Below are 27,586 nucleotides of genomic sequence, written 5' to 3'. Positions count from 1 at the left end.
GTACCGTCTACACTGTGTACTGTAATACAATCAGCCACCCTTTACACACGTACCGTCTACACTGTGTACTGTAATACAATCAGCCACCCTTTACACACGTACCGTCTACACTGTGTACTGTAATACAATCAGCCACCCTTTACACACGTACCGTCTACACTGTGTACTGTAATACAATCAGCCACCCTTTACACACGTACCGTCTACACTGTGTACTGTAATACAATCAGCCACCCTTTACACACGTACCGTCTACACTGTGTACTGTAATACAATCAGCCACCCTTTACACACGTACCGTCTACACTGTGTACTGTAATACAATCAGCCACCCTTTACACACGTACCGTCTACACTGTGTACTGTAATACAATCAGCCACCCTTTACACACGTACCGTCTACACTGTGTACTGTAATACAATCAGCCTGTTGTACACGTATATTTGTATAACTATTATTCCCAAGAGACGTCGCCTTTATTTAAACATACAGGGAACAGTTATAAACTCGGGTTTTAACTTCATTTTGCACATAACTTATCACTCACAAAGTACTTAAATATAATACCTTATGTTACGGGTTAGTGTTAATTCATGAGGTAATTAAAATGTCAAGTTATGCATTCTTTTTTTCTTCTCTCATTTAATACCTTGATGACCTGAACTACGAAGTTGATATGTAGGCCATGCATCAGTGGGTTATAGGCTGTATGTGTGTCAACAGGTATTTATATACACCGTCGACGGGAAATCATTTGGGAGGAAACCAAACACGGATACATAGCTATATCGGTGCATAACGTACAGGGGACAGAAGAAGGGGGCAGGCGTACAGTGACATCATAGCGCGTGCACCAGCTTGTGTGTAAGGAAGCTCACATTGTGTTCGGTGATACGGTGAGTAAATATACTGGAGATAGAGACACTGACCTGTGATTATTACGGTGAACGACTTTCGACATGCTTTTTCTCTCGCTGTACAACAGGGAGCTAGTATAGCCTGTAGCCAAACGACCTAATTGTCAAAAAGGATAATACTTTAACCGGCGTGTGTGTGTGTGTGTGTGTGTTATAAGGTACGATACTCAGTATATATTAGGATGGTCGTGTAGGCACTTGTACACCACACTATTTATGTACGGGAAGTACATGCAGTGTGGCAGTTGTCTTCCCTTCGCTATTTACTCCGACTTTGTGAGAAGCCTGGTTAGTTTATTATACACATCTAAGTATCATTATACACATCTAAGTATCATTGTACACAATTGTAAACATCTAAGTATTATTATACACATCTGGGTATTATTATACACATTTAAGTATTATTATACACATCTAAGTATAAGTATACACATTTAAGTATTATTGTACACATCTAAGTAGTATTGTGCACATCTAAGTAGTATTGTACACATCTAAGTATTATTGTACACATCTAAGTATTATTGTACACATCTAAGTATTATTATACACATCTAAGTATTATTATACACATCTAAGTATTATTATACACATCTAAGTATTATTATACACATCTAAGTATTATTATACACATCTAAGTATTATTATACACATCTAAGTATTATTATACACATCTAAGTATTATTATACACATCTAAGTATTATTATACACATCTAAGTATTATTATACACATCTAAGTATTATTATACACATCTAAGTATTATTATACACATCTAAGTATTATTATACACATCTAAGTATTATTATACACATCTAAGTATTATTATACACATCTAAGTATTATTATACACATCTAAGTATTATTATACACATCTAAGTATTATTATACACATCTAAGTATTATTATACACATCTAAGTATTATTATACACATCTAAGTATTATTATACACATCTAAGTATTATTATACACATCTAAGTATTATTATACACATCTAAGTATTATTATACACATCTAAGTATTATTATACACATCTAAGTATTATTATACACATCTAAGTATTATTATACACATCTAAGTATTATTATACACATCTAAGTATTATTATACACATCTAAGTATTATTATACACATCTAAGTATTATTATACACATCTAAGTATTATTATACACATCTAAGTATTATTATACACATCTAAGTATTATTATACACATCTAAGTATTATTATACACATCTAAGTATTATTATACACATCTAAGTATTATTATACACATCTAAGTATTATTATACACATCTAAGTATTATTATACACATCTAAGTATTATTATACACATCTAAGTATTATTATACACATCTAAGTATTATTATACACATCTAAGTATTATTATACACATCTAAGTATTATTATACACATCTAAGTATTATTATACACATCTAAGTATTATTATACACATCTAAGTATTATTATACACATCTAAGTATTATTATACACATCTAAGTATTATTATACACATCTAAGTATTATTATACACATCTAAGTATTATTATACACATCTAAGTATTATTATACACATCTAAGTATTATTATACACATCTAAGTATTATTATACACATCTAAGTATTATTATACACATCTAAGTATTATTATACACATCTAAGTATTATTATACACATCTAAGTATTATTATACACATCTAAGTATTATTATACACATCTAAGTATTATTATACACATCTAAGTATTATTATACACATCTAAGTATTATTATACACATCTAAGTATTATTATACACATCTAAGTATTATTATACACATCTAAGTATTATTATACACATCTAAGTATTATTATACACATCTAAGTATTATTATACACATCTAAGTATTATTATACACATCTAAGTATTATTATACACATCTAAGTATTATTATACACATCTAAGTATTATTATACACATCTAAGTATTATTATACACATCTAAGTATTATTATACACATCTAAGTATTATTATACACATCTAAGTATTATTATACACATCTAAGTATTATTATACACATCTAAGTATTATTATACACATCTAAGTATTATTATACACATCTAAGTATTATTATACACATCTAAGTATTATTATACACATCTAAGTATTATTATACACATCTAAGTATTATTATACACATCTAAGTATTATTATACACATCTAAGTATTATTATACACATCTAAGTATTATTATACACATCTAAGTATTATTATACACATCTAAGTATTATTATACACATCTAAGTATTATTATACACATCTAAGTATTATTATACACATCTAAGTATTATTATACACATCTAAGTATTATTATACACATCTAAGTATTATTATACACATCTAAGTATTATTATACACATCTAAGTATTATTATACACATCTAAGTATTATTATACACATCTAAGTATTATTATACACATCTAAGTATTATTATACACATCTAAGTATTATTATACACATCTAAGTATTATTATACACATCTAAGTATTATTATACACATCTAAGTATTATTATACACATCTAAGTATTATTATACACATCTAAGTATTATTATACACATCTAAGTATTATTATACACATCTAAGTATTATTATACACATCTAAGTATTATTATACACATCTAAGTATTATTATACACATCTAAGTATTATTATACACATCTAAGTATTATTATACACATCTAAGTATTATTATACACATCTAAGTATTATTATACACATCTAAGTATTATTATACACATCTAAGTATTATTATACACATCTAAGTATTATTATACACATCTAAGTATTATTATACACATCTAAGTATTATTATACACATCTAAGTATTATTATACACATCTAAGTATTATTATACACATCTAAGTATTATTATACACATCTAAGTATTATTATACACATCTAAGTATTATTATACACATCTAAGTATTATTATACACATCTAAGTATTATTATACACATCTAAGTATTATTATACACATCTAAGTATTATTATACACATCTAAGTATTATTATACACATCTAAGTATTATTATACACATCTAAGTATTATTATACACATCTAAGTATTATTATACACATCTAAGTATTATTATACACATCTAAGTATTATTATACACATCTAAGTATTATTATACACATCTAAGTATTATTATACACATCTAAGTATTATTATACACATCTAAGTATTATTATACACATCTAAGTATTATTATACACATCTAAGTATTATTATACACATCTAAGTATTATTATACACATCTAAGTATTATTATACACATCTAAGTATTATTATACACATCTAAGTATTATTATACACATCTAAGTATTATTATACACATCTAAGTATTATTATACACATCTAAGTATTATTATACACATCTAAGTATTATTATACACATCTAAGTATTATTATACACATCTAAGTATTATTATACACATCTAAGTATTATTATACACATCTAAGTATTATTATACACATCTAAGTATTATTATACACATCTAAGTATTATTATACACATCTAAGTATTATTATACACATCTAAGTATTATTATACACATCTAAGTATTATTATACACATCTAAGTATTATTATACACATCTAAGTATTATTATACACATCTAAGTATTATTATACACATCTAAGTATTATTATACACATCTAAGTATTATTATACACATCTAAGTATTATTATACACATCTAAGTATTATTATACACATCTAAGTATTATTATACACATCTAAGTATTATTATACACATCTAAGTATTATTATACACATCTAAGTATTATTATACACATCTAAGTATTATTATACACATCTAAGTATTATTATACACATCTAAGTATTATTATACACATCTAAGTATTATTATACACATCTAAGTATTATTATACACATCTAAGTATTATTATACACATCTAAGTATTATTATACACATCTAAGTATTATTATACACATCTAAGTATTATTATACACATCTAAGTATTATTATACACATCTAAGTATTATTATACACATCTAAGTATTATTATACACATCTAAGTATTATTGTACACATCTAAGTATTATTATACATATCTAAGTATTATTATACACATCTGGGTATTATTATACATATCTAAGTATCATTGTACACAATTGTACACATCTAAGTATTATTATACACATCTAAGTATTATTATACACATCTAAGTATTATTATACACATCTAAGTATTATTATACACATCTAAGTATTATTATACACATCTAAGTATTATTATACACATCTAAGTATTATTATACACATCTAAGTATTATTATACACATCTAAGTATTATTATACACATCTAAGTATTATTATACACATCTAAGTATTATTATACACATCTAAGTATTATTATACACATCTAAGTATTATTATACACATCTAAGTATTATTATACACATCTAAGTATTATTATACACATCTAAGTATTATTATACACATCTAAGTATTATTATACACATCTAAGTATTATTATACACATCTAAGTATTATTATACACATCTAAGTATTATTATACACATCTAAGTATTATTATACACATCTAAGTATTATTATACACATCTAAGTATTATTATACACATCTAAGTATTATTATACACATCTAAGTATTATTATACACATCTAAGTATTATTATACACATCTAAGTATTATTATACACATCTAAGTATTATTATACACATCTAAGTATTATTATACACATCTAAGTATTATTATACACATCTAAGTATTATTATACACATCTAAGTATTATTATACACATCTAAGTATTATTATACACATCTAAGTATTATTATACACATCTAAGTATTATTATACACATCTAAGTATTATTATACACATCTAAGTATTATCACATCCGTCGTATTATTGTACACATTTAAGTATTATTATACACATCTAAGTAGTATCGTACACATCTAAGTATTATTATACACATCTAAGTATAATTGTACACATCTAAGTATTATTGTACACATCTAAGTATTAATATACACATCTAGATATTATTATACACATCTAAGTATTATTATACACATCTAAGTATTATTATACACATCTAAGTATTATTGTACACATCTAAGTATAGTTGTAAACATTTGTACACATCTAAGTATTATTATACACATTTATAAGCACAGTATAATAATAGTATAATACCTGGTAGGGAAGTGTTATATAATTTTACTTTACCTGGTATGGAAGTGTTATATATATAGGTTTACTTTATCTGGTAGGGAAGTGTTATATATATATGTTTACTTTACCTGGTAGCGAAGTGTTATATAGTTTTACTTTTCCTGGTAGGAAGTGTTATATATATAGGTTTACTTTACGTGGTATGGAAGTGTTATATAGATTTACTTTACCTGGTTTGGAAGGGTTATCTAATTTTACTTTACATAGTATGGTAGTGTTATATAGTTTAGCTTTACCTGGTAGGGAAGTGTTATATACTTTTACTTTACACGATATGGTAGTGTTATATAATTTTACTTTACATGGTATGGCACTGTTATATAGTTTACTTTGCTTGGTATCGTAGTGATATATAGTATAACTTTACATGGTATATGGTAGTGTTATATAGTTTTACTATATGGTATGGTAGTGTTATGTAGTTTTACTTTACATTGTATGGTAGTGTTTATAGTTTTACTTTACATGGTATGGTAATGTTATGTACAATGTAGTTCTACTTTACCTGGTATCGTAGTGTTATATAATATAACTTTACATGGTATATGGTAGTGTTATGTGGTTTTACTTTCCAAGATATGGTAGTGTTGTGTAGTTTTCCTTGACATGATATGGTAGTGTTACATAGTTTTACTTTACCTTGTATGGTAGTGTTATGTAGTTTTACTTTACCTTGTATGGTAGTGTTATATAGTTTTGCTTTACCTGGTTTGGTAGTGTTATATAGTTTTACTTTACCTTGTAGGGTAGTGTTATGTAGTTTTGCCCTACATGGTATGGTAGTGTTATATAGTTTTACTTTACCTGTTATGGTAGTGTTACATAGTTTTACTTTACCTGGTTTGGTAGTGTTTTANTTACTTTACTTGGTTTGGTAGTGTTTTATAGTTTTACTTTACCTGGTATGGTAGTGATATGTAGTTTTACTTTACCTGGTTTGGTAGTGTTATATAGTTTTACTTTACCCGGTATGGTGGTGTTATATAGTTTTACTTTGCTTGGTATGGTAGTGTTATGTAGTTTTACTTTACCTGGTTTGGTAGTGTTATATAGTTTTACTTTACATGGTATGGTAGTGTTATGTAGTTTTACTTTACCTGGTATGGTAGTGTTATATAGTTTTACTTTACCTGGTATGGTAGTGTTACATAGTTTTACTTTACCTGGTATGGCAGTGGTATGTAGTTTTACTTAACATGGTATTGTAGTGTTTTATAGTTTTACTTAACCTGATATGGCAGTGATATGTAGTTTTACTTTACCTGGTTTGGTAGTGTTATATAGTTTTACTTTACATGGTATGGTAGTGTTATGTAGTTTTACTTTACCTGGTATGGTAGTGTTATATAGGTTTACTTTACCTGGTTTGGTAGTGTTATATAGATTTACTTAACCTGGTATGGCTGTGTTATGTAGTTGTACCTGACCTGGTTTGGTTGTGTTGTATATGTTTACTTTACCTGGTATGGTAGTGTTATATAGGTTTACTTTACCTGGTTTGGTAGTGTTATATAGATTTACTTTACCTGGTATGGCTGTGTTATGTAGTTGTACCTTACCTGGTTTGGTTGTGTTGTATAAGTTTACTTTACCTGGTATGGTAGTGTTATATAGGTTTACTTTACCTGGTTTGGTAGTGTTATATAGTTTTACTTTACCTGGTTTGGAAGTGTTATATAGTTTTACTTTACCTGGTTTGGTAGTGTTATATAGATTTACTTAACCTGGTATGGCTGAGTTATGTAGTTGTACCTTACCTGGTTTGGTTGTGTTGTATAAGTTTACTTTACCTGGTATGGTAGTGTTATATAATGTACCTTTACTTGGTATCGTAGTGTTATTTAATTTTACTTTACCTGGTATTGTAGTGTTATATAGTTTTACTTTACCTGGTTTGGTAGTGTTATATAGATTTACTTAACCTGGTATGGCTGTGTTATGTAGTTGTACCTTACCTGGTTTGGTTGTGTTGTATATGTTTACTTTACCTGGTATGGTAGTGTTATATAATGTAACTTTACTTGGTATCGTAGTGTTATTTAATTTTACTTTACCTGGTATTGTAGTGTTATATAGTTTTACTTTACCTGGTATATCAGTGTAGTTGTTTTATACAGTAATTCATGTAAATACAGGAACACCTAGTTCGTCAAGATAGTATTTCTGGTAAATACAGAAACACCTAGTTTGTCAAGGTAGTATTTCAGGCAAATACAGGAACACCTCGTTTGTCTAGGTAGTATTTCAGGTAAATACAGGAACACCTAGTTCGTCAAGATAGTATTTCTGGTAAATACAGAAACACCTAGTTTGTCAAGGTAGTATTTCAGGTAAATACAGGAACACCTAGTTTGTCAAGGTAGTATTTCAGGTAAATACGGGAACACCTAGTTTATTCAAACAGCAATTCATCTAAATACAAGAACATCTAGTTTGTTAAGGCAGTAAGGTATTGTAGTGTTATATAGTTTTACTTTACCTGGTATATCAGTGTAGTTGTTTTATACAGTAATTCATGTAAATACAGTAACACCTCGTTTGTCTAGGTAGAATTTCAGGTAAATACAGGAACACCTCGTTTGTCTAGGGAGTATTTCAGGTAAATACAGGAACACCTCGTTTGTCTAGGTAGTATTTCAGGTAAATACAGGAACACCTAGTTCGTCAAGGTAGTATTTCTGGTAAATACAGGAACACCTAGTTTGTCAAGGTAGTATTTCAGGTAAATACGGGAACACCTAGTTTATTCAAACAGCAATTCATCTAAATACAAGAACATCTAGTTTGTTCAGGCAGTAATTCAGTTGTATACAGGAACATCTTGTTTGTTAAGGTTGTAATTCAGTTATATACAGGAACATCTTGTTTGTTCAGGCAGTAATTCAGTTATATACAGGAACATCTTGTTTGTTCAGGCAGTAATTCAGTTATATACAGGAACATCTTGTTTTGTTCAGGCAGTAATTCAGTTATATACAGGAACATCTTGTTTGTTCAGGCAGTAATTCAGTTATATACAGGAACATCTTGTTTGTTCAGGCAGTAATTTATCTAAATACAGGAACATTTAGGTTTTTAGACAGTTATTCATCTAAATACAGGAACATCCACTTTGTCAAGGTAATAGTTCAGGTAAATAAAAGAACACCTAGTTTGACAGGGTAGTATTTCAGGTAAATACAGGATCTAAGTTGAATTAAACAGTAATTCAGGTAAATTCAAGAACATCCAGTTTGTCAAGGTAATAGTTCAGGTAAATATAGAAACACCTAGTTTGGTAAGGTCGTAATTCAGGTAAATACAGAAACACCTAGTTTGGTAAGGTTGCAATTCAGGTAAATACAGAAACACCTAGTTTGGTAAGGTAATAGTTCAGGTAAATACAGAAACACCTAGTTTGACAGGGTAGTATTTCAGGTAAATACAGGATCTAAGTTGAATTAAACAGTAATTCAGTTAAATTCAAGAACATCCAGTTTGTCAAGGTAATAGTTCAGGTAAATACAGAAACACATAGTTTGGTAAGGTCGTAATTCAGGTAAATACAGAAACAGCTAGTTTGGTAAGGTCGCAATTCAGGTAAATACAGAAACACCTAGTTTGGTAAGGTAATAGTTCAGGTAAATACAGAAACACCTAGTTTGGTAAGGTCGTAGTTCAGGTAAATACAGAAACACCTAGTTTGGTAAGGTCGTAATTCAGGTAAATACAGAAACACCTAGTTTGGTAAGGTCGCAATTCAGGTAAATACAGAAACACCTAGTTTGGTAAGGTAATAGTTCAGGTAAATACAGAAACACCTAGTTTGGTAAGGTCGTAGTTCAGGTAAATACAGAAACACCTAGTTTGGTAAGGTCGTAATTCAGGTAAATACAGAAACACCTAGTTTGGTAAGGTCGCAATTCAGGTAAATACAGAAACACCTAGTTTGGTAAGGTAATAGTTCAGGTAAATACAGAAACACCTAGTTTGGTAAGGTCGTAGTTCAGGTAAATACAGAAACACCTAGTTTGGTAAGGTCGTAATTCAGGTAAATACAGAAACACCTAGTTTGGTAAGGTCGTAATTCAAGTAAATACAGGAAAAAATAGTTTGTGCAGGTAGTGATTCAGATAATTTAAAGAACATTATATACATGCATTCGTTTAACAAATTGAGTCTTTTTAATGTATCGTTACATACACGTTAGGCAGCTTTCATGCATGTATACATTTGGTTTTTAACAACGCGGTGAATTGTTACAGGTAATAGGGAATTGTTCTAAAACTCAATATACTTTCCCGCTTATTTTCAAACATCTAACATATAAAATGATTAAAATCAAGAATATTCTGAACAATTGAACTTGGTATCTTTCTTATCGCTAATGGATACAACAGGATTTCAAAGTGCAAAATGATATATGGTCTAACACTTGTGATTAAGACATCTCGTGATTACTATATCAGGTCTAACACTTGTGATTAAGACATCTCGTGATTACTATACCAGGTTTAACACTTATGATTAAGACATCTCGTGATTACTATATCAGGTCTAACACTTGTGATTAAGATATCTCGTGATTACTATATCAGGTCTAACACTTGTGATTACGACATCTCGTGATTACTATACCAGGTTTAACACTTGTGATTAAGACATCTCGTGATTACTATATCAGGTCTAACACTTGTGATTACGACATCTCGTGATTACTATGTCAGGTCTAACACCGGTTATTAAGATATCTCGTGATCACTATATCAGGTCTAACACTTGTGATTAAGGCATCTCGTGATTACCATATCCGGTCTAACACTTGTGATTAAGACATCTCGTGATTACTATATCAGGTCTAACACTTGTGATTAAGACATCTCGTGATTACTATACCAGGTCTAATACTTGTAATCTATATATCTCGTGATAACTATATCAGGCCTTACACATTTTTTTCTAGATAGTAAGCGATTAATATAACAGACATAACATTTGCAGTCTATATATCAATGTGATTGCTGTATCAGGTCTAATACTTCACTTGAAGTCTCGATATCTCGTGATTACTTTATCAGGTCTAACACTTGCAGTCTAGATATCTTGTGATTTCTATATCAGGTCTAAAACTTGTAGTCTAGATATCTTGTGATTTCTATATCATGTCTAACACTTGTAGTCTAGAAATCTTGTGCTTTCTATATCAGGTCTAACACCTGTAGTCTAGATATCTTGTGATTTCTATATCATGTTTAACACCTGTAGTCTGTATATCTGCCTGTACTACATCAGGCTTAACACTTGTAGTCTAGATATCTCGCGATTACTATGTCAGGTCTAACACTTGTAGTCTAGATATCTCGCGATTACTACATCAGGCTTTACACTTGTAGTCTAGATATCTCGTGATTACTATATCAGGCTTAACACTTGTAGTCTAGATATCTCGCGATTATTACATCAGGCTTAACACTTATAGTCTAGATATCTCGCGATTACTACATCAGGCTTAACACTTGTAGTCTAAATTTTTAGCTCACCTTGTCCAAAGGACCATGGTGAGCTTATGCCATACCGCAGCGTCCGTCGTCGGTCGTCTTGCGTCCGTCGTCCGTCAACTTTACACTACTAGTCATGAACCACTGAGCGGATTTTAACAACATTTGGTGTGGAGCATCCTTGGGGGGAGGAGACTCAATTTTGTATAAATGGTGGGTCTGGCCCCCTAGAGGTCTGAGGGGCGGGGCCAAATAGGGGAAATATAGCAATTTCTTCTTTAAAATCCTTCTTCTTCTGTAGGAATTAAATGATTTGCTCCATATTTGGTGTGGAGCAAACTTGGGTAAAGGGAAACCAATTTTGTATAAACGATGGGTCTGGCCCCCCTGGGAGCTGAGGGGCAGGGCCAAATGGGGGAAATATAGCAAATTCTTTAAAATCCTTGTTCTTCTGTATGAATGAAAGGATTTGTTCCATATTTGGGCTGAAGTATCCTTGAGTAAAGGGGAATCAATTTTGTATAAACCGTGGGTCTGGACCCTCAGGGGCCTGAGGGGCAGGGCCCAATATGGGAAACAGCAAATTATTCTTTAAAATCCTTCTTTTTCCTTAGGAATGAAAGTATTTAGTCCATATTTGGTGTGGATCATCCTTGGGTAAAGGGAAACCAATTTTGTATAAACGATGGGTCTGGTCCCGCAGGGGCCTGAGGAGCGGGGCCCAAAAAGGGGAAATATAGCAAATTCTTTAAAATCCTTCTTCTTCTGTAGGAATAAAAGGATTTGTTCCATATTTGGTCTGAAGCATCCTTGGGTTAAGGGAATCCAATTTTGTATAAATCGTGGGTCTGGCCCCCAAGGGGCCTGAGGGGCGGGGCCAAATAGGGGAAACATAGCAAATTATTCTTTAAAATACTTCTTCTTCTGTAGGAATGAAAGGATTTGGTCCATATTTGGTCAGAAGTACCTTTGGGGAAGGGGAACAAAATTTGTATAAATGGTGGGTCTGGCCCCTCTGGGGGCTGAGGGACGAGGCCCAATAGCAAAGCATAAAATAGCAAATTATTCTTTAAAATCCTTCTACTTCTGTAGGAATGAAAGGATTTGGTCCATATTTGGCCTGAAGCATCGTTGGGTGAAGGGGATCCAATTTTGTATAAACCGTGGGTCTGGCCCCCCAGGGGCCTGAGAGGCGGGGCCCAATAGGGGAAACATAGCAAATTATTCATTAAAATCCTTCTTCTTCTGTAGGAATGAAAGGATTTGTTCCATATTTGGTGTGGAACATCCATGGGTAAAGGGAAACCAATTTTGTATAAACAGTGAGTGTGGCCTTCCTGGGACCTGAGAGGCGGGGCCCAAGAAGGGAAATAGAGGTAAAACCTTTATAATCCTTCTTCTACCATAGGGGTTAAGGGATTTTATCCTTATTCAGTTTCAGTCTGGAGCATCCTTGGGCAAAAGGGACTCAATTTTGTATAAACAGCAAGTGTGGCCTCCCTGGGGGCAGAAGGGAGGGGCCCAATAGGGGAAATAGAGGTAAAGCTACAGAATCCGTTTTCTTCTGTAGGAATGACAGGGTTTTGTCGAAATTTGGTATGAAGCATCCTTGGGCCAAGGGGACTCAATTTTGAATAAGCAGTGGGTGTGGTCTTCCAGGGGACAGAAGGGTTGGGCCCAATAGGGAAAATGGAGGTAAAACCTTTAAAATCCTTCTTTGACCATCGGGATTAAGGGATTTTATCGTTATTTAGTCTGGAGCATCCTTGGGCCAAGGGGACTCAATTTTGTATAATTGATGGGTATGACCCCCTAGGGGCATAGGGGTGGGACTCTGTTTGAAGTTTGTTCTTGCTATACCTCAAGTACTGGATGGATCTTTCTGAAATTTCATATAACAGCACCTACCATGGAGTGCTATATCTTTACTTCATACCAATTATTTTAAACATATTCAGGTGAGCGATACCGGCCCTCTGGGCCTCTTGTTATATTAGGCCTGATAACATGTGATTATGATATCAAGGACGAGGTTGTAAACGGTTTATTAGCTTCATGACATTGTATTCCTTGTTCTTGTTCCAGTCACCACGATGTTTCTACTGGCGACGGGAATACTCGCTGCCGTTTCCAGTATATGTCTTGGAATCAAGATTTTTGCGCCATGGCTCCATTACGACTTAGTGTACCTCAGGAAGGTCATGAAGATTGTCAAAGAATTCAATTCGGCGGCGAAAATCACAAAGACGGTGGCGGATTATTTTGATGAAACCGTTGCAATGTACCCGAATAAGGTCTTCATTGTGTTCCAGGAGAATTCATTTACTTATAAACAGGTGCAGGAGAAGGCTAATCAGGTAGCACGTGCCGCCCTGGAGATGGGGCTCCACACGGGAGACGTGGTGGCTATAATGATGTACAACCAGCCGGCCCTTATCTGGACCTACCTAGGTACATATATTATCTGGAACGAGGTTCCAACCAGTCATCTTTTTCAAGGGGACAAACGTTTCAATATGTGTATAATATGATTTTGAAGTACATGTATTACAGAAAGTTTTTGCGAGTTCCAGACTTAGGTTATGACGAAGAAAGCGTGCTTGCTTCAAAATCAAATCTTTGAACTATACTCTGGTTATTATTTTTATGCCCGCTAAAATATAAACGTGTACACATCAGCGTAATACTTGTTATTGTAGGTCTACAAAAGATTGGTGTTCAGCAGGCGTTCATCAACCATAACTTAAGATCCAAGTCCTTAGCACATTGTATCAATGTGTGCGAGCCAAAACTACTCATTGTAGGTCAAGGTGAGTTTAGTGTAAAATATTCTGTTGGAACACAGCATAAGTTTGTTAACTGAACTACTGATTTTGTTTTAGAAGTGTAAGCGATATGAGTTATTGTGTAGATTGGAATGTCGATGTTTGTTACTTGGTTAGTGTTTATATATATAATATAAAAAGAAAAAAAATCCACTTAAGTACTTTCATCTCTTCAGTCTGAAGAATCTCCTTGAAGAGATGAAAGTACTAAAGATTCGTTGTTGAGATTTTTTCTTTGTGTATTATTTCTTCGTCCGTTAGGATTATTTTTCTGCTTTTATAATATCAAAAAGGACTATAAGATTCTTTCATGTTCAGGGGTGTAGGATAGGGAATTTCCACCCGAGTTTTTTTTTTGGATTTGCAAAATTTGAAAATCCCGAGGGTAGCATTTCCCTATCCTACACCTTTGGGCATGAACTAGTATTTTTCTCTTATTCCAATGTAATGTTGTTAGACGTGCTTGTCGTTCAGAATCCTTCTCAGTTATGTTGTTAGACGTGCTTGTCGTTCAGAATCCTCCTCAGTTATGCTGGCATGCTGTCTTGAGACCACAAGTTAAACACCGTCTACATTATTTTCAATAGGGAAAGATTTACTGGATTCTGTAACTGACATTCAAGACGATCTGGTGGGAATCTCGTTTTACTCCTGTGACACGTCACTTCCTGCCACCTTCAAGTCGTTTACAGAGGCGTGTTCCTCCATGTCAACCGATGCCATTGACGTATCGGAGAGAGCCTTATTGGAATTTTCCTCTGTCAATTGTTATATCTTCACATCTGGTACGACAGGTAAGCTTGATGGGCGTGCGCAAAAAGACATAACACCAGCCACGATTTCTTTATTTTAAAACATGTATCGGACTCTATGATTCCAATCAAAAAAACATGACCCCAGCCACGATTTCCTTATTTTAAAACATATATCGGACTCGATGGTTCCAATAAAAAAAACATTTTTTGTGTTTAACAAGCGATACATGTGATAATGGACTACGTATTTGTACTAACACACTTGCGCTATAAAAAAGGTCTAGTCTGATTTTTAAGCAACTGATACTTGTAATCAGTACCAACTTATAGTGAACGTGCAAATTTAGTCCCTAAGGGTACAGTTGAAGGGTTCAGATTTTCAAAAGTTTTCAGTACATTGCTTCTGATGTGCTTCTCCAGGCCTACCCAAACCAGCCATAGTAACACATGCCAAGACTCTAAGGGGCGCCCTGGTGATGTGGATGTTTGACATCAGTAGAGACGACATAGTGTACGAACCTCTACCGATGTACCACTCGGCGGGTCTTATCGTGGGCATCGGCTCGGTGTTATCTAAAGGTATGTAACTGAACTGTAGAATGGGAAGACGCCGATGTTCCTTGTACCACTTACATGCATCACATACAATATTTATCTATCTTTAGTATCACAAACTTGTAGAAACAGAAAACACATGCTATTAAACGTTAACATTTATATAAAGATTTATTCACATAGGTATATCCTTCTAAAGTTATCTTCGTGTGTTCATAGGACAAGCCATAAGGACAATAGTGCTTCATGCTTTCTGTGTGTTTGCTGTGTTGTTCTACAGGTGCGACAGTTGTACTGAGAGAGAAGTTCTCAGCAACGCGTTTCTGGGATGATTGCCGAAAACACAACGTGACCATCATCCATTATGTAGGGGAACTATTGCGCTACCTGGTGAACACACCAGAGGTAAGTAATTTACTTCAGAATAAGTCTAATAACGACAACTTCCGCATATTTACTCAAGTACTAGGTTTATATGTATCTGATCAGTAAATAATTAGTACTCAAGTCATCTTCGGGCAATAGTGGATCAACCAATATAGTTACAATAACAAACGTTTCGATTATGAGCGCGACCAGCCACCAGGAATTTGCTTGGAGCTTCCGATCGTTGGTTCTATAATCAACTTAGACTTGATGAAAACGCCATTTTGAATGTAACGCCTATTTTCATGATCAAACCCGTAGGTCTTGATCATATGTAAGCTTGGCTGTGTGATTTTTTTGGGAAAGATGAGAACAAATATTTGCAAAAAAAAAAGAAGAATAAAAGAATGCAACTCACTAAATATTGCTTTCTTTGCGCGTAGTTTTTGACATGGCGGTTGTGTAATAAGTTCCAAACACCCAATCTTTCAGTCATGTTGAAGCTACATCGCCAAAATATCAGTAGAATAATACCGCGAAATGCATCCTTCTATAATCACGATAACAGAGCGTGTTTTGTTGTATTGTTACATTCCCTTTACAGTCTGCCGACGATAAGAAACACTGCGTGAAACACGCTATTGGTAACGGACTGCGGCGTGATGTATGGCTGGAGTTTCAGCGTCGGTTCTCTGTGCCCAATATGGTGGAATTCTACGCAGCCACGGAGATGCCCATTGGTTTCATCAACCTCTTTAACAAATTCGGAGCTTGTGGAAGGAGCTCACCATTCCTGGTAGGGATTTTAAAGTTCTGTTTAAGTTTTATTGTATGTATTTGGTTTAAAATGCATAAAACAAACAAATAGCGGTTGTGTCAACCATTGAAAAAAAGATTAATAGCGATTTGGATTAGATATAAAGTAAGAATGATATAAATTGGAATATATATCGGTACAACCAGGACAAAATCAGATACATATGTATATATTTATATATCACCAGGACAAAAGGGAAAACAATGTGTTTCTATTTATACTTTTTAAACTACACACAACGACGAGTATTATTGCTTCAACAAATCAGTTGAGGATTTAACTTTCCGCGCCATGTTTTACTGACAAAGCCCTTGACAACAAGGCTTGTGCCAATATGAACGGGCTACTTAACACATTACTGCCGATTTCTGCTTATATCGTGCAATAGTGGCTTACATAATGTGATCAGTTGTGTTGTTAGATGATTATCTGGGTATATGTAGCAAAGATGAACAAAAACACCTCTTACATTTGTAATCTGTCGTCGCTTCATCTTCATCTCGTGCTCACCAGAAAGTCTGTGCATGCCGTAAATAGGAAGAACAGTTTTGATTGGTGAATACCAACAGTGTTACACTCAGACAAATATCGCCTTGGATATCTGTCACATTCGCTGAAAGATCAAATATTTCAATTGAAAAAAAATGTAATAAATCATAAATTCTCAAGTCAGTGAATAAAAGTAATTCTAATTTTAAGAGGTGAAATTATCCGAAATCAACGAGAAGGTAATATACTAGAAATATAAACACAAGAAATATGGACAGGCTATGTACTTATGTTTTTCTTCCACGACTTTTCTACTCGATTTCAGAGGAAAATTGTACCGTGTACATTTGTGAAGTACGATGTAAACAACGACACACCGTTCCTTGGCGATGATGGGCTGTGCTTGCCGTGTGGTGCAGGTATGACTGTTGATGTACAGACGCTCACATTATTTTGATGCCGTGACCAGGATCTGTCAGTCGTCGTTTGTTTTATTGTAGCAGTAATCTGAACAGATACAGTTTAACTTCTGTTGTGACATAACTTGCATTTCATTTAATCATTAAGTCTACATTACAATTTCAAATACCATTATATAGCCTTATATCGAGCTATCAAAATCCTGTAATCAAAGAACTAAAAATGAATTGGCTTCTGGTAGTTACCAGGTCGTCATACATGTATTGGTTAAAGTGAAGATAACGGGGATTGTTGTCCAGGTCAGTGGCGGTTCTTTATATAAAAAACACCCAACCTTATTTGTGTCAATACAGAATATCTCCTTATCAGTTATAGTTATGTTTTTCTGTACTAGGAAAAGTGCCCCAAATGGGAGATTTTAGGAATATAAGAAAAGAAGTATAATGTAATACAATTCACCACCGCACTTTCTGTTTTATCGAAGTATTATTCTTCAAAAGATTAGTACAAGGCCAGAAACGCGAAGCCATATGAAAGTAATGCTGAAATCAGAATACACATTGATTTGAGATGAGAAAACAATACATCTTTCAAATCTATCATCACAGTGAAGAGTATTGGCCACAGCTACGATCGCTTTTTGAGAAATTTCTTGAACATTTTCTATGTAACATGATTGCAATATTTTATGAAATTTCCTTAACTTGAGAATATTTTAACTTCAATAATGCGTTTTGTGCGGGGGAAAGCTTAACTTAAGGAACTTCGGTATTATTCAAGTAAGTTAGAATTCGGATGGTTCATCTTAGACTGAGCGAAGATTACATATTGTTTATGTATCATGAAATAGCACCAATATTTTGATGTATGGCGATCAAAGCGTATTATAGTCGAATGTTGATCGAGTCAAATTTGATTTGCTATTTGAACAGACGAAGTTGGTCTACTGGTGGTTCCTTTGGGTAAAGATGTGACATTTGAGGGATACAAAAATCAGACGGCAGCTAATGAGAAGAAACTCATCAAAAACGTATTTAAACAGGGCGACACATATGTCAATGCTGGTGATCTTTTCTATGTGGACAAGGATTACTTCACCTACTTCCACGACAGAGTGGGCGACACGTTCAGGTATAGTAGCCACGTGTATCAAAGGTAGTTGTTACGTGTATCAAAGGTAGTAGTCACGTGTATCAAAGGTAGTAGTCACGTGTACAGAAAGAAGTAGCAACGTGAACAAAAGGTAGTAGTCATCGTGGTAATCACGTGTATCAAAGGCAATAGTCACGTGTATCAAACTTAATAATCACGTGATTCAAAGGCAGTAGTCACGTGTATCAAACGTAGTAATCACGTGATTCAAAGGCAGTAGTCACGTGTAACAAACGTAGTAGTCACGTGTATCAAACGTAGCAGTCACGTGTATCAAACGTAGTTATCACGTGTATCAAAGGCAGTAGTCACGTGTATCAAAGGTAGTAGTCACGTGTATCAAAGGTAGTAGTCACGTGTACCAAAGATAGAAGTCACGTATATCAAAGACAGTAGTCACGTACATAAAAGCCTTATTTATCCTAAACTGTTATATTGTCACGTCTTATAAGCTCACCCACTTTCGGGCGTCCTCCGGCGTGAGATTTTTTCTTTAAATTTCTTCATTTTAATTATCAATATACATAAAGCTAAGATGATAATATTTTGCCATTATCATGATGGAATGAAAGGTTATTAAGGTTATCGTGTGAGTGACGTATACCTACTTTCACGTTACCGGCGATCAAATGTTTCAAAAAATGTAAACGAAGTCTTCTGACTATCCAACATATGAAGGTGAATGCTAGTGGGCTTGTACGATCTTGAAATGAAGAGCTAATAAACTTGACCAACATTGAAGGTCACATTGATCAAATTTGTTAAAATGTTTAAATGACTTCTAAATAACTTAAAAAATGTATAGGGTCGTGGTATTTGTTTTGTAGCATGAACAGGATATTTTGTCTGAAGCATGTCGGATAAAAAGACCACTAGGCTAGTTCAAATTAATTACCTTGGCCATCTCTTAATTTCATAATTTGTCGAATGTGTTAAAACTTTTTAACATGCTATGAATAATGTATAGGCGTACGGCCACAGAGACCCGTACCATTCTGTGATGAGGTGGTGTCAAGTTTTGTTAAAATAAATGACGTTGACGNAACCTTCTTTTATTTACGAACTTATGTCTTTGATGCTGAAATTGACAACTTTATAAAAATACATTTTCACTGAAATTATGAAATCTGGGTGTCGGAAAGGTGTAAAATTATTCTTCGGAAAAGAAAAAAACAGTAGTTGAGCTAGATAAGAAATTATACGGGGGCAGGCTCCTATGGAGAATTAACATTACTGGAAACAGGCCCTTTAAAGAAATTGTTGTGCGCTTAAAACTTTATATCCAATGTATGTCAGAATAACAAGAAAGCATATCAACATCGCACTATACTATAACGTTATCTGTAGAGTCATTATAGGATATTATGTTCATAAATAATATCTGCCCAATTCTCATCTCGACCTTTATGTCAATGTGTTCAGTAACTATAAAGATCTATTCAGCAGTGCAGTCGGATGTAGTCGCCCGTACGATATTGATTAGAATTGTATTAGATTTATATTATCCTACTATATTGGTTAACCTTATGGTTCGGGTGATCTTTGTCGATATATTGCATCTCGTTGTAAGTATTGGTTTAGCGTTGTAGAGTCTGGTCACTCAAACTTTACTGGTTGGTCTTGTTTTATAGGTGGAAGGGAGAGAACGTATCAACAACAGAGGTATCCAATGTCGTGTCAAGTGTTGACTTCCTGCAAGACGCGTGTTGTTACGGTGTACTCGTCCCAGGTAAGTACCTGTCGTTACGGTGTACTCGTCCCAGGTAAGTACCTGTTGTTACGGTGTACTCGTCCCAGGTAAGTGCGTGTTGTTACGTTGTACTCGTCCCAGGTAAGTGCGTGTTGTTACGGTGTACTCGTCCCAGGTAAGTACGTGTTGTTACGGTGTAATCGTCCCAGGTAATTACATGTTGTTACGGTGTACTCGTCCCAGGTAAGTACGTGTTGTTACGGTGTACTCGTCCCAGGTAAGTACGTGTTGTCACGGTGTTCTCGTCCCAGGTAAGTACGTGTTGTTACGTTGTACTCGTCCCAGGTAAGTACATGTTGTTACGGTGTACTCGTCCCAGGTAAGTACGTGGTGTTACGGTGTACTCGTCCCAGGTAAGTACGAGTTGTCACGGTGTTCTCGTCCCAGGTAAGTACGTGTTGTCACGGTGTTCTCGTCCCAGGTATGTACGTGTTGTTACGTTGTACTCGTCCCAGGTAAGTACGTGTCGTTACGGTGTACTCGTCCCAGGTAAGTACGTGTCGTTACGGTGTACTCGTCCCAGGTAAGTACGTGGTGTTACGGTGTACTCGTCCCAGGTAAGTACGCGTTGTTACGGTGTACTCGTCCCAGGTAAGTACCTGTCGTTAAGGTGTACTCGTCTCAGGTTAGTACATGTTGTTACGGTGTACTCGTCCCAGGTAATTACTTGTTGTTACGGTGTACTCGTCCCAGGTAAGTTCGTGTTGTTACGGTGTACTCGCCCCAGGTAAGTACGTGTTGTTACGGTGTACTTGTCCCAGGTAAGTACGTGTCGTTACGGTGTACTCGTCCCAGGTAACTACATGTCGTTACGGTGTACTCGTCCCAGGTAAGTACCTGTTGTTACGTTGTACTCGTCCCAGGTAAGTGCGTGTTGTTACGGTGTAATCGTCCCAGGTAATTACATGTTGTTACGGCGTACTCGTCCCAGGTAAGTACGTATTGTTACGGTGTACTCGTCCCAGGTAATTACTTGTTGTTACGGTGTACTCGTCCCAGGTAAGTCCGTGTTGTTACGGTGTACTCGTCCCAGGTAAGTTCGTGTTGTTACGGTGTACTCGTCCCAGGTAATTACTTGTTGTTACGGTGTACTCGTCCCAGGTAAGTACGCGTTGTTACGGTGTACTCGTCCCAGGTAAGTACGTGTTGTCACGATGTTCTCGTCCCAGGTAAGTACGTGTTGTTACGGTGCACTCGTCCCAGGTAAGTACCTGTCGTTACGGTGTACCACTCGTCCCAGGTAAGTACGTGTTGTTACGGGGCACTCGTCCCAGGTAAGTACCTGTCGTTACGGTGTACTCGTCCCAGGTAAGTACCTGTCGTTACAGTGTACTCGTCCCAGGTAAGTACGTGTTGTTACGTTGTGCTCGTCCCAGGTAAGTACGTGTCGTTACGGTGTACTCGTCCCAGGTAACTACATGTCGTTACGGTGTACTCGTCCCAGGTAAGTACCTGTCGTTACGATGTACTCGTCCCAGGTAAGTACCTGTCGTTACGATGTACTCGTCCCAGGTAAGTACATGTCGTTACGGTGTACTCGTTCCAGGTAAATACCTGTCGTTACGGTGTACTCGTCCAAGGTAAGTACGTGTTGTTACGGTGTACTCGTCTCAGGTAAGTACGTGTTGTTACGTTGTACTCGTCCCAGGTAAGTACCTGTCGTTAAGGTGTACTCGTCTCAGGTAAGTACATGTTGTTACGGTGTACTCGTCCCAGGTAAGTACGTGTTGTTACGGTGTACTCGTCCCAGGTAAGTACGTGTTGTTACGGTGTACTCGTCCCAGATAATAAGTATGTGATGTTTGGTCGTCAGTCCAAACACGTCTCCTGCATGCTTTTACCCGGCACTAGCATCGGCCTTGCAGGTTAAAGTGTTTCGTTTCAAATCTCGTTATTCATTTATATAGCCTTTAGTATGTTGCTTGGTTACTAATATTTTGCTTAGAGGTTCCCTAGAATTCGAAGACTGGTGTAGTTCCGTCAAAACTCAAAACAAGTTTTCGATTAAAACTAAATCGAAGTTAAGTTTTATAGCTTGAATGTAGTTATAAGGTTCTGCTTCTAACAGTTGAATCACATATTTTTATCCTAGTTTTGCGTTTCTCCATAGGAAGCCAGATGCGCACAATTCAAATACAAACCGGCATACGCGTGTCTATTGGGCTGTTGACTCCATTCAACAAATCGAGTAGACCAATTGTGTTTAAGAAGCCTCGTTTTTCCAATGCGTTTAGTAAGCGTCTAAATATGGAATTCATCATTAGACCTCCCTCATTAATACTTATTATCCCCTTGCAACGAAAGTTCGAGGGGATACAAGATTCCGCCCGTACTATGTTACACCCTTTGTTATCGCTCTAGGTACTTCATTCCTCAACGGAATTGTATGAAACTTGATACAAGTGTTCGGTATGACAATGCCTTGAATAGGTTTGCGTTTCGGGTTTCTACGTTGAAGGTCAAAGTCACTTTTACTATTTTCACCAAAAACTTTATCATTACTCTATCGACTTCATTCATCAATGAAATTTCATGAAACTTGATACACGTCATTGGTATGAAAATTGCTTTGTACACGTTCGCGTTTCAGGTAATTAAGTTAAGGATCAATGTCACTTTTACTATACAAGCGGAAAAAAGAAACTGTGCATGCGGAGAATTGTTATAGAACATGTATTACCCACTGTATATACATGAACATTCACACACATAACCGAGTATGACACATACACACTATCCGTGTGTCATTGAAATTTTTTCCCGTGCAGTTTGCTCTCTATAGGCGTTGACCAGTTTGCTCGTTTTTCTCGTCCAAGCCATCCAATTCAACAATGAAAGTTTATGTTTCAACTGTTGGGTCACTCTGTTGAGACCAGTGAACAGTAAAAACAGGGTTATAACGTTTTAATTTGTGATTGATGCTATGCCGAGGCTCAATGAAAATGACCGCCTCCGGATTATTGGTATGCTTCAAGCTGGTATGGGCCAAGCCGTTGTCTCTACACGTTTTCATGTCCATCGAAACACAATCCGGGATTTGTGGAGACGACATCAACAGTATGGCCACGTCGGCGATCGACCTCGTGTGGGACGTCCACGTGTGACGTCACGTAAACAGGACAACCATATTCGGCTTGTCCATTTGCGAAATCGCTTCCAAACGACAAGTTTGACTGCACGGACAATCCCTGGGTTGCTACCAATAAGCCCGAGAACTGTACGAAACCGATTGCGTGAACGAGCTATCCGTCCGCGACGTCCTGCAATCCGCCCAGTTCTTCTGCCACGTCATCGTGTAGCACGTCTTGACTGGTGCAGAAGGCATCTGCAATTTACTCTGCGGGATTTGTCAGGCATTTTGTTGTCATTGAAATTTTTTCCCGTGCAGTATAGTAGTGACGGCCGTTCCAGAGTGTATCGTCGCGTTGGAGAACGTTTCCGTGACGCGTGTGTGGTACAACGGCGTTCTTTCGGCGGAGGCAGCGTTATGATTTGGGGCGGCATCACAGCCAAAGGGAGAACGCCTCTAGTGGTTGTTAACGGGAATTTGAACGCGCTACGTTACCTTAACGATATCCTCCGGACCCACGTTGTTCCATTCGGGCAAGAGCAGCAAAGCCACATAACGCTACAGCAGGACAACGCCAGGCCACACACAGCTCGTGTCGCAGAGCGTTGACGTGTAGCCCTGGCCTGCTGTATCCCCCGATCTGTCGCCCATTGAACACGTCTGGGATGAAATGAAGCGCAGATTACGTGCATTACCTCATCAACCGGTGACGTTGGCTGATTTGACTGCAGCGTTGGTACATATCTGGAATGCCATCCCACAAGCATTCTTGAACCGTCTGATAGGCTCCATGCGTCGACGTTGCCAGGCTTGCATTCAGGCAAACGGTGTACATACGAGGTATTAACTTTGTGAACTCAGTATTGACCCCTGCTGTGTTTACGTCACTCCTGAGCGGAACTTATTGATTCCGTAACGTTGAAATTGGAATGCAACTGTTAATAAATAACAAATAATTGTCCCTGAAAACCTTGTTGTTCTACGTCATACACATTTATTTTTATAACACATTTTAGGGATGCACAGTTTCTTTTTTCCGCTAGTATATTTTTACCAAAAACTTTGTCATCGCTCTATCGACTTCATTCCCTAATGAAATTTTAAGAAACTTGATACAAGTGATTGGTATGACAATGCCTTGAACACGTTTGCATTTCAGCTTACTACATTTAAGGTCAAGGTCAATGTTACTAATTTAAAAAAAATCTTTGTCATTGCTCTAGCGACTTCATTTCCTGTTACATATGTCACAATATGTGAATGCGATGGGATTTGTATCACTTGTGATGCCTTGTTGTTCATGGCTTTATTCATCATTCTAAATACTCAGGAAAACGTCAGGAAACGTGGCGATAAATATAAAAACACCGATTTAATAGTTTACATACAGTTGATATTCACTATAATATAACCGTCGGTATTTGTACCTCAATGGTGATATCCGGCTTTGAGGTTCCGCATGGATCCAACATTGATATATATAGATATTTGTTTCGGACTTTAATTTATGTTCCAAAATGCCTAGTTTATATATAGTATGTTGCAAATGTTAAAATTCACAATATAGCAATATAATATTAAATATTTCTATTTGGATTGTGGATTTGGCATGGGGGTTCCAGTGAAGTCAAACTTTTCTATTTGCTTAATTAAGACTGAAATATTTTTCGAATATATTGTTCCAATATTTGAGCTATGCTGGTTGCTCTCCAGCACCTCCTAAAATGAAGGTCATTACCTCGTGTACGTAGTAACTGTCGTCCTGTGTTCGTAGGATGTGAAGGCCGGGCGGGCATGGTGGCTGTCTGTCCTAAGGACACAGAGCGGTCCACACTATCGGAAGATGAGCTAGACGTTATTAGGAATCAGTGTAAGGAGCTTCTGCCATCATATGCAAGACCACGCTTTCTTCGTTTACAAAAGGAGTTCGAAATTACGTCTACGTTCAAACAAAGGAAAGTAAGTCTTCAGAAAGAAGGATTTGATGTTCCTCACATAACTGAACCTGTGTACTACCTGGACACACACACTGACCGGTACCTGCCCCTGAACAGCAGTACCTGTAGAGATATCACAAATGGACGCATCAGCGTGTGATAACCTCACTCAGATAATAACGTGTAGACACATCAAAAATGGACGCATCAATTTGTGATTACCTAACTTCTTCATTTATTAGTTTTGCTAAAACGGTTTTTAAATTTTTGTAAAGAATGCATACAATTTTACCTGTTTCAGATTACATAATTATGTTTGCGTACGTATTTTTTTCGCATAATCAATTAGTATCAATAACTAATGGGTAATTTAGAAAACAAAACAATCTTGTAAAGCATATTATTTTATTCCATATCAAAAATCTAGATATGTTTGCGTACGTGTTTTTTTCGCATAATAATTTAGTATCAATATCTTATGGGTAATTTCGAAAACAAAAAACGATCTGTCAAATGTTAGCTTTATTTTTCTTAACTAATACAGCATACTATGTTTCAAGTTGGCGCCATATTTTGAACATTGAAGACATCCTTGGATTGATTGTTTTTTTAAACCAACAACATGTACTAGCAGCTAGCCCTTCATTTTCATACCTTCGGGACGGGAATATAGGGGTTGCATGGATTTCCATGTACACACATCACCTTCTGTACAAATTTATGATTCCTAGTTTTGATGTAAACAAACCAGGCAACCATTGCTGAGTTATATAAATATAATTGTGGTGTTATCGCTCTTTAGACTCCAACTCTCATACGATTGTCAGGACACTTCGACAGCTTGTTCACAGACATACATATATTACAAATGTGTGGTTCCACCTTCTAGGGTAAAAACAAAGCTTACATGCGTGATAAAATATATTTTTGTCATTTCTGCATAGACAATGCTTTTTCTGATTGAAACAAAACGTCATGTACATGTTCACAAATATCAAGACCTGTACTAGTTTCATTTTTTTTTTTATGTTAAACACAAGGTTGCCATTACTATCTGTCTATTGTTTTGTGTCATCGTTTTTTGGACTTAATATCTTATATAAGTGTTACTGATATTCACAAACCAGTTAAACAAATAACCGTTTTGTATTTGTCCGCCTGGGCTCAAATCAAAGTCAACGTAACATCTTTACTGTAATTAGTAAACTTTTACCATTACCGCTATACAGACTTCATTTGTCATGCAATATAAAATGCAAGTTCATACGTATCACCTCTTATTTCAGTTTGATCTTTCTACTATCACCGTTGCTGTGGTGCTTCATACTTTTTCGAAATTGTCCATTGATCATAAGGGAACTCGTAGAATATTTATATAAACTAATTCTTAACGTTATTGTGAACTACATATGGTAAACATCTATGTTATCTGTTGTGATATGTAATTGTTCATGTTTCTGTCTTGAAAATGGGATGGATTACCTCAAAATCATCACATTCCTTTGTCTGCAGTGTCGATTATACTTACAATTGATTAGCTTATATATCTATTTAACTCGACCGCATTATACGAGACCACATTCTGAGTCCATCTTAGTTATAGGGAATGTATAATAATGTCGGGATTTGAGAGAGAGGAAAAAAACACCAAGAGAAAAAGGTAATAAAATTCAAGATCACTGTAAGTTCATTTTTAACGATAATTACAACCAGTTGCATTGAAGCTTGGGGTACAGATGTACTTTTTATGTAAACAGAAATGTCGAAAGAGTGACTGTTTATGCTACTTTA

General features: G+C 35.3%; 1 protein-coding gene across 1 annotated transcript; it reads left to right on the top strand.

Annotated features, from left to right (window-relative positions):
• The first annotated feature begins 694 nt into the window (after positions 1-694).
• LOC110462376 (very long-chain acyl-CoA synthetase-like) lies at positions 695-27,442 on the top strand. The gene is made up of 11 exons (XM_021516312.1): positions 695-897; positions 13,745-14,110; positions 14,359-14,469; positions 15,072-15,278; positions 15,660-15,818; positions 16,075-16,199; positions 16,765-16,956; positions 17,792-17,885; positions 18,819-19,017; positions 20,670-20,767; positions 25,633-27,442. Exons 2-11 carry the CDS (start codon positions 13,753-13,755, stop codon positions 25,953-25,955), a joined length of 1,866 nt encoding a protein of 621 aa, XP_021371987.1. The 5' UTR covers positions 695-897; positions 13,745-13,752; the 3' UTR covers positions 25,956-27,442.
• The last annotated feature ends 144 nt before the right edge of the window (positions 27,443-27,586 follow it).

The sequence above is a fragment of the Mizuhopecten yessoensis genome, unplaced genomic scaffold (assembly GCF_002113885.1).
Source record: "Mizuhopecten yessoensis strain PY_sf001 unplaced genomic scaffold, ASM211388v2 scaffold10773, whole genome shotgun sequence".
Taxonomy (NCBI): Eukaryota; Metazoa; Mollusca; class Bivalvia; order Pectinida; family Pectinidae; genus Mizuhopecten; species Mizuhopecten yessoensis.
The sequence above is the reverse complement of the archived record's forward strand: the minus strand, read 5'-3'. Positions and strand labels throughout refer to the sequence as shown.

Coding starts and splice junctions, on each gene's coding strand:
- LOC110462376 (XM_021516312.1), top strand. CDS start 13,753: ATGTTTCTACTGGCGACGGGAATACTCGCTGCCGTTTCCAGTATATGT. Junction 14,111..14,358: donor CCTTATCTGGACCTACCTAG/GTACATATATTA, acceptor TTGTTATTGTAG/GTCTACAAAAGATTGGTGTT. Junction 15,279..15,659: donor CTTCACATCTGGTACGACAG/GTAAGCTTGATG, acceptor GTGCTTCTCCAG/GCCTACCCAAACCAGCCATA.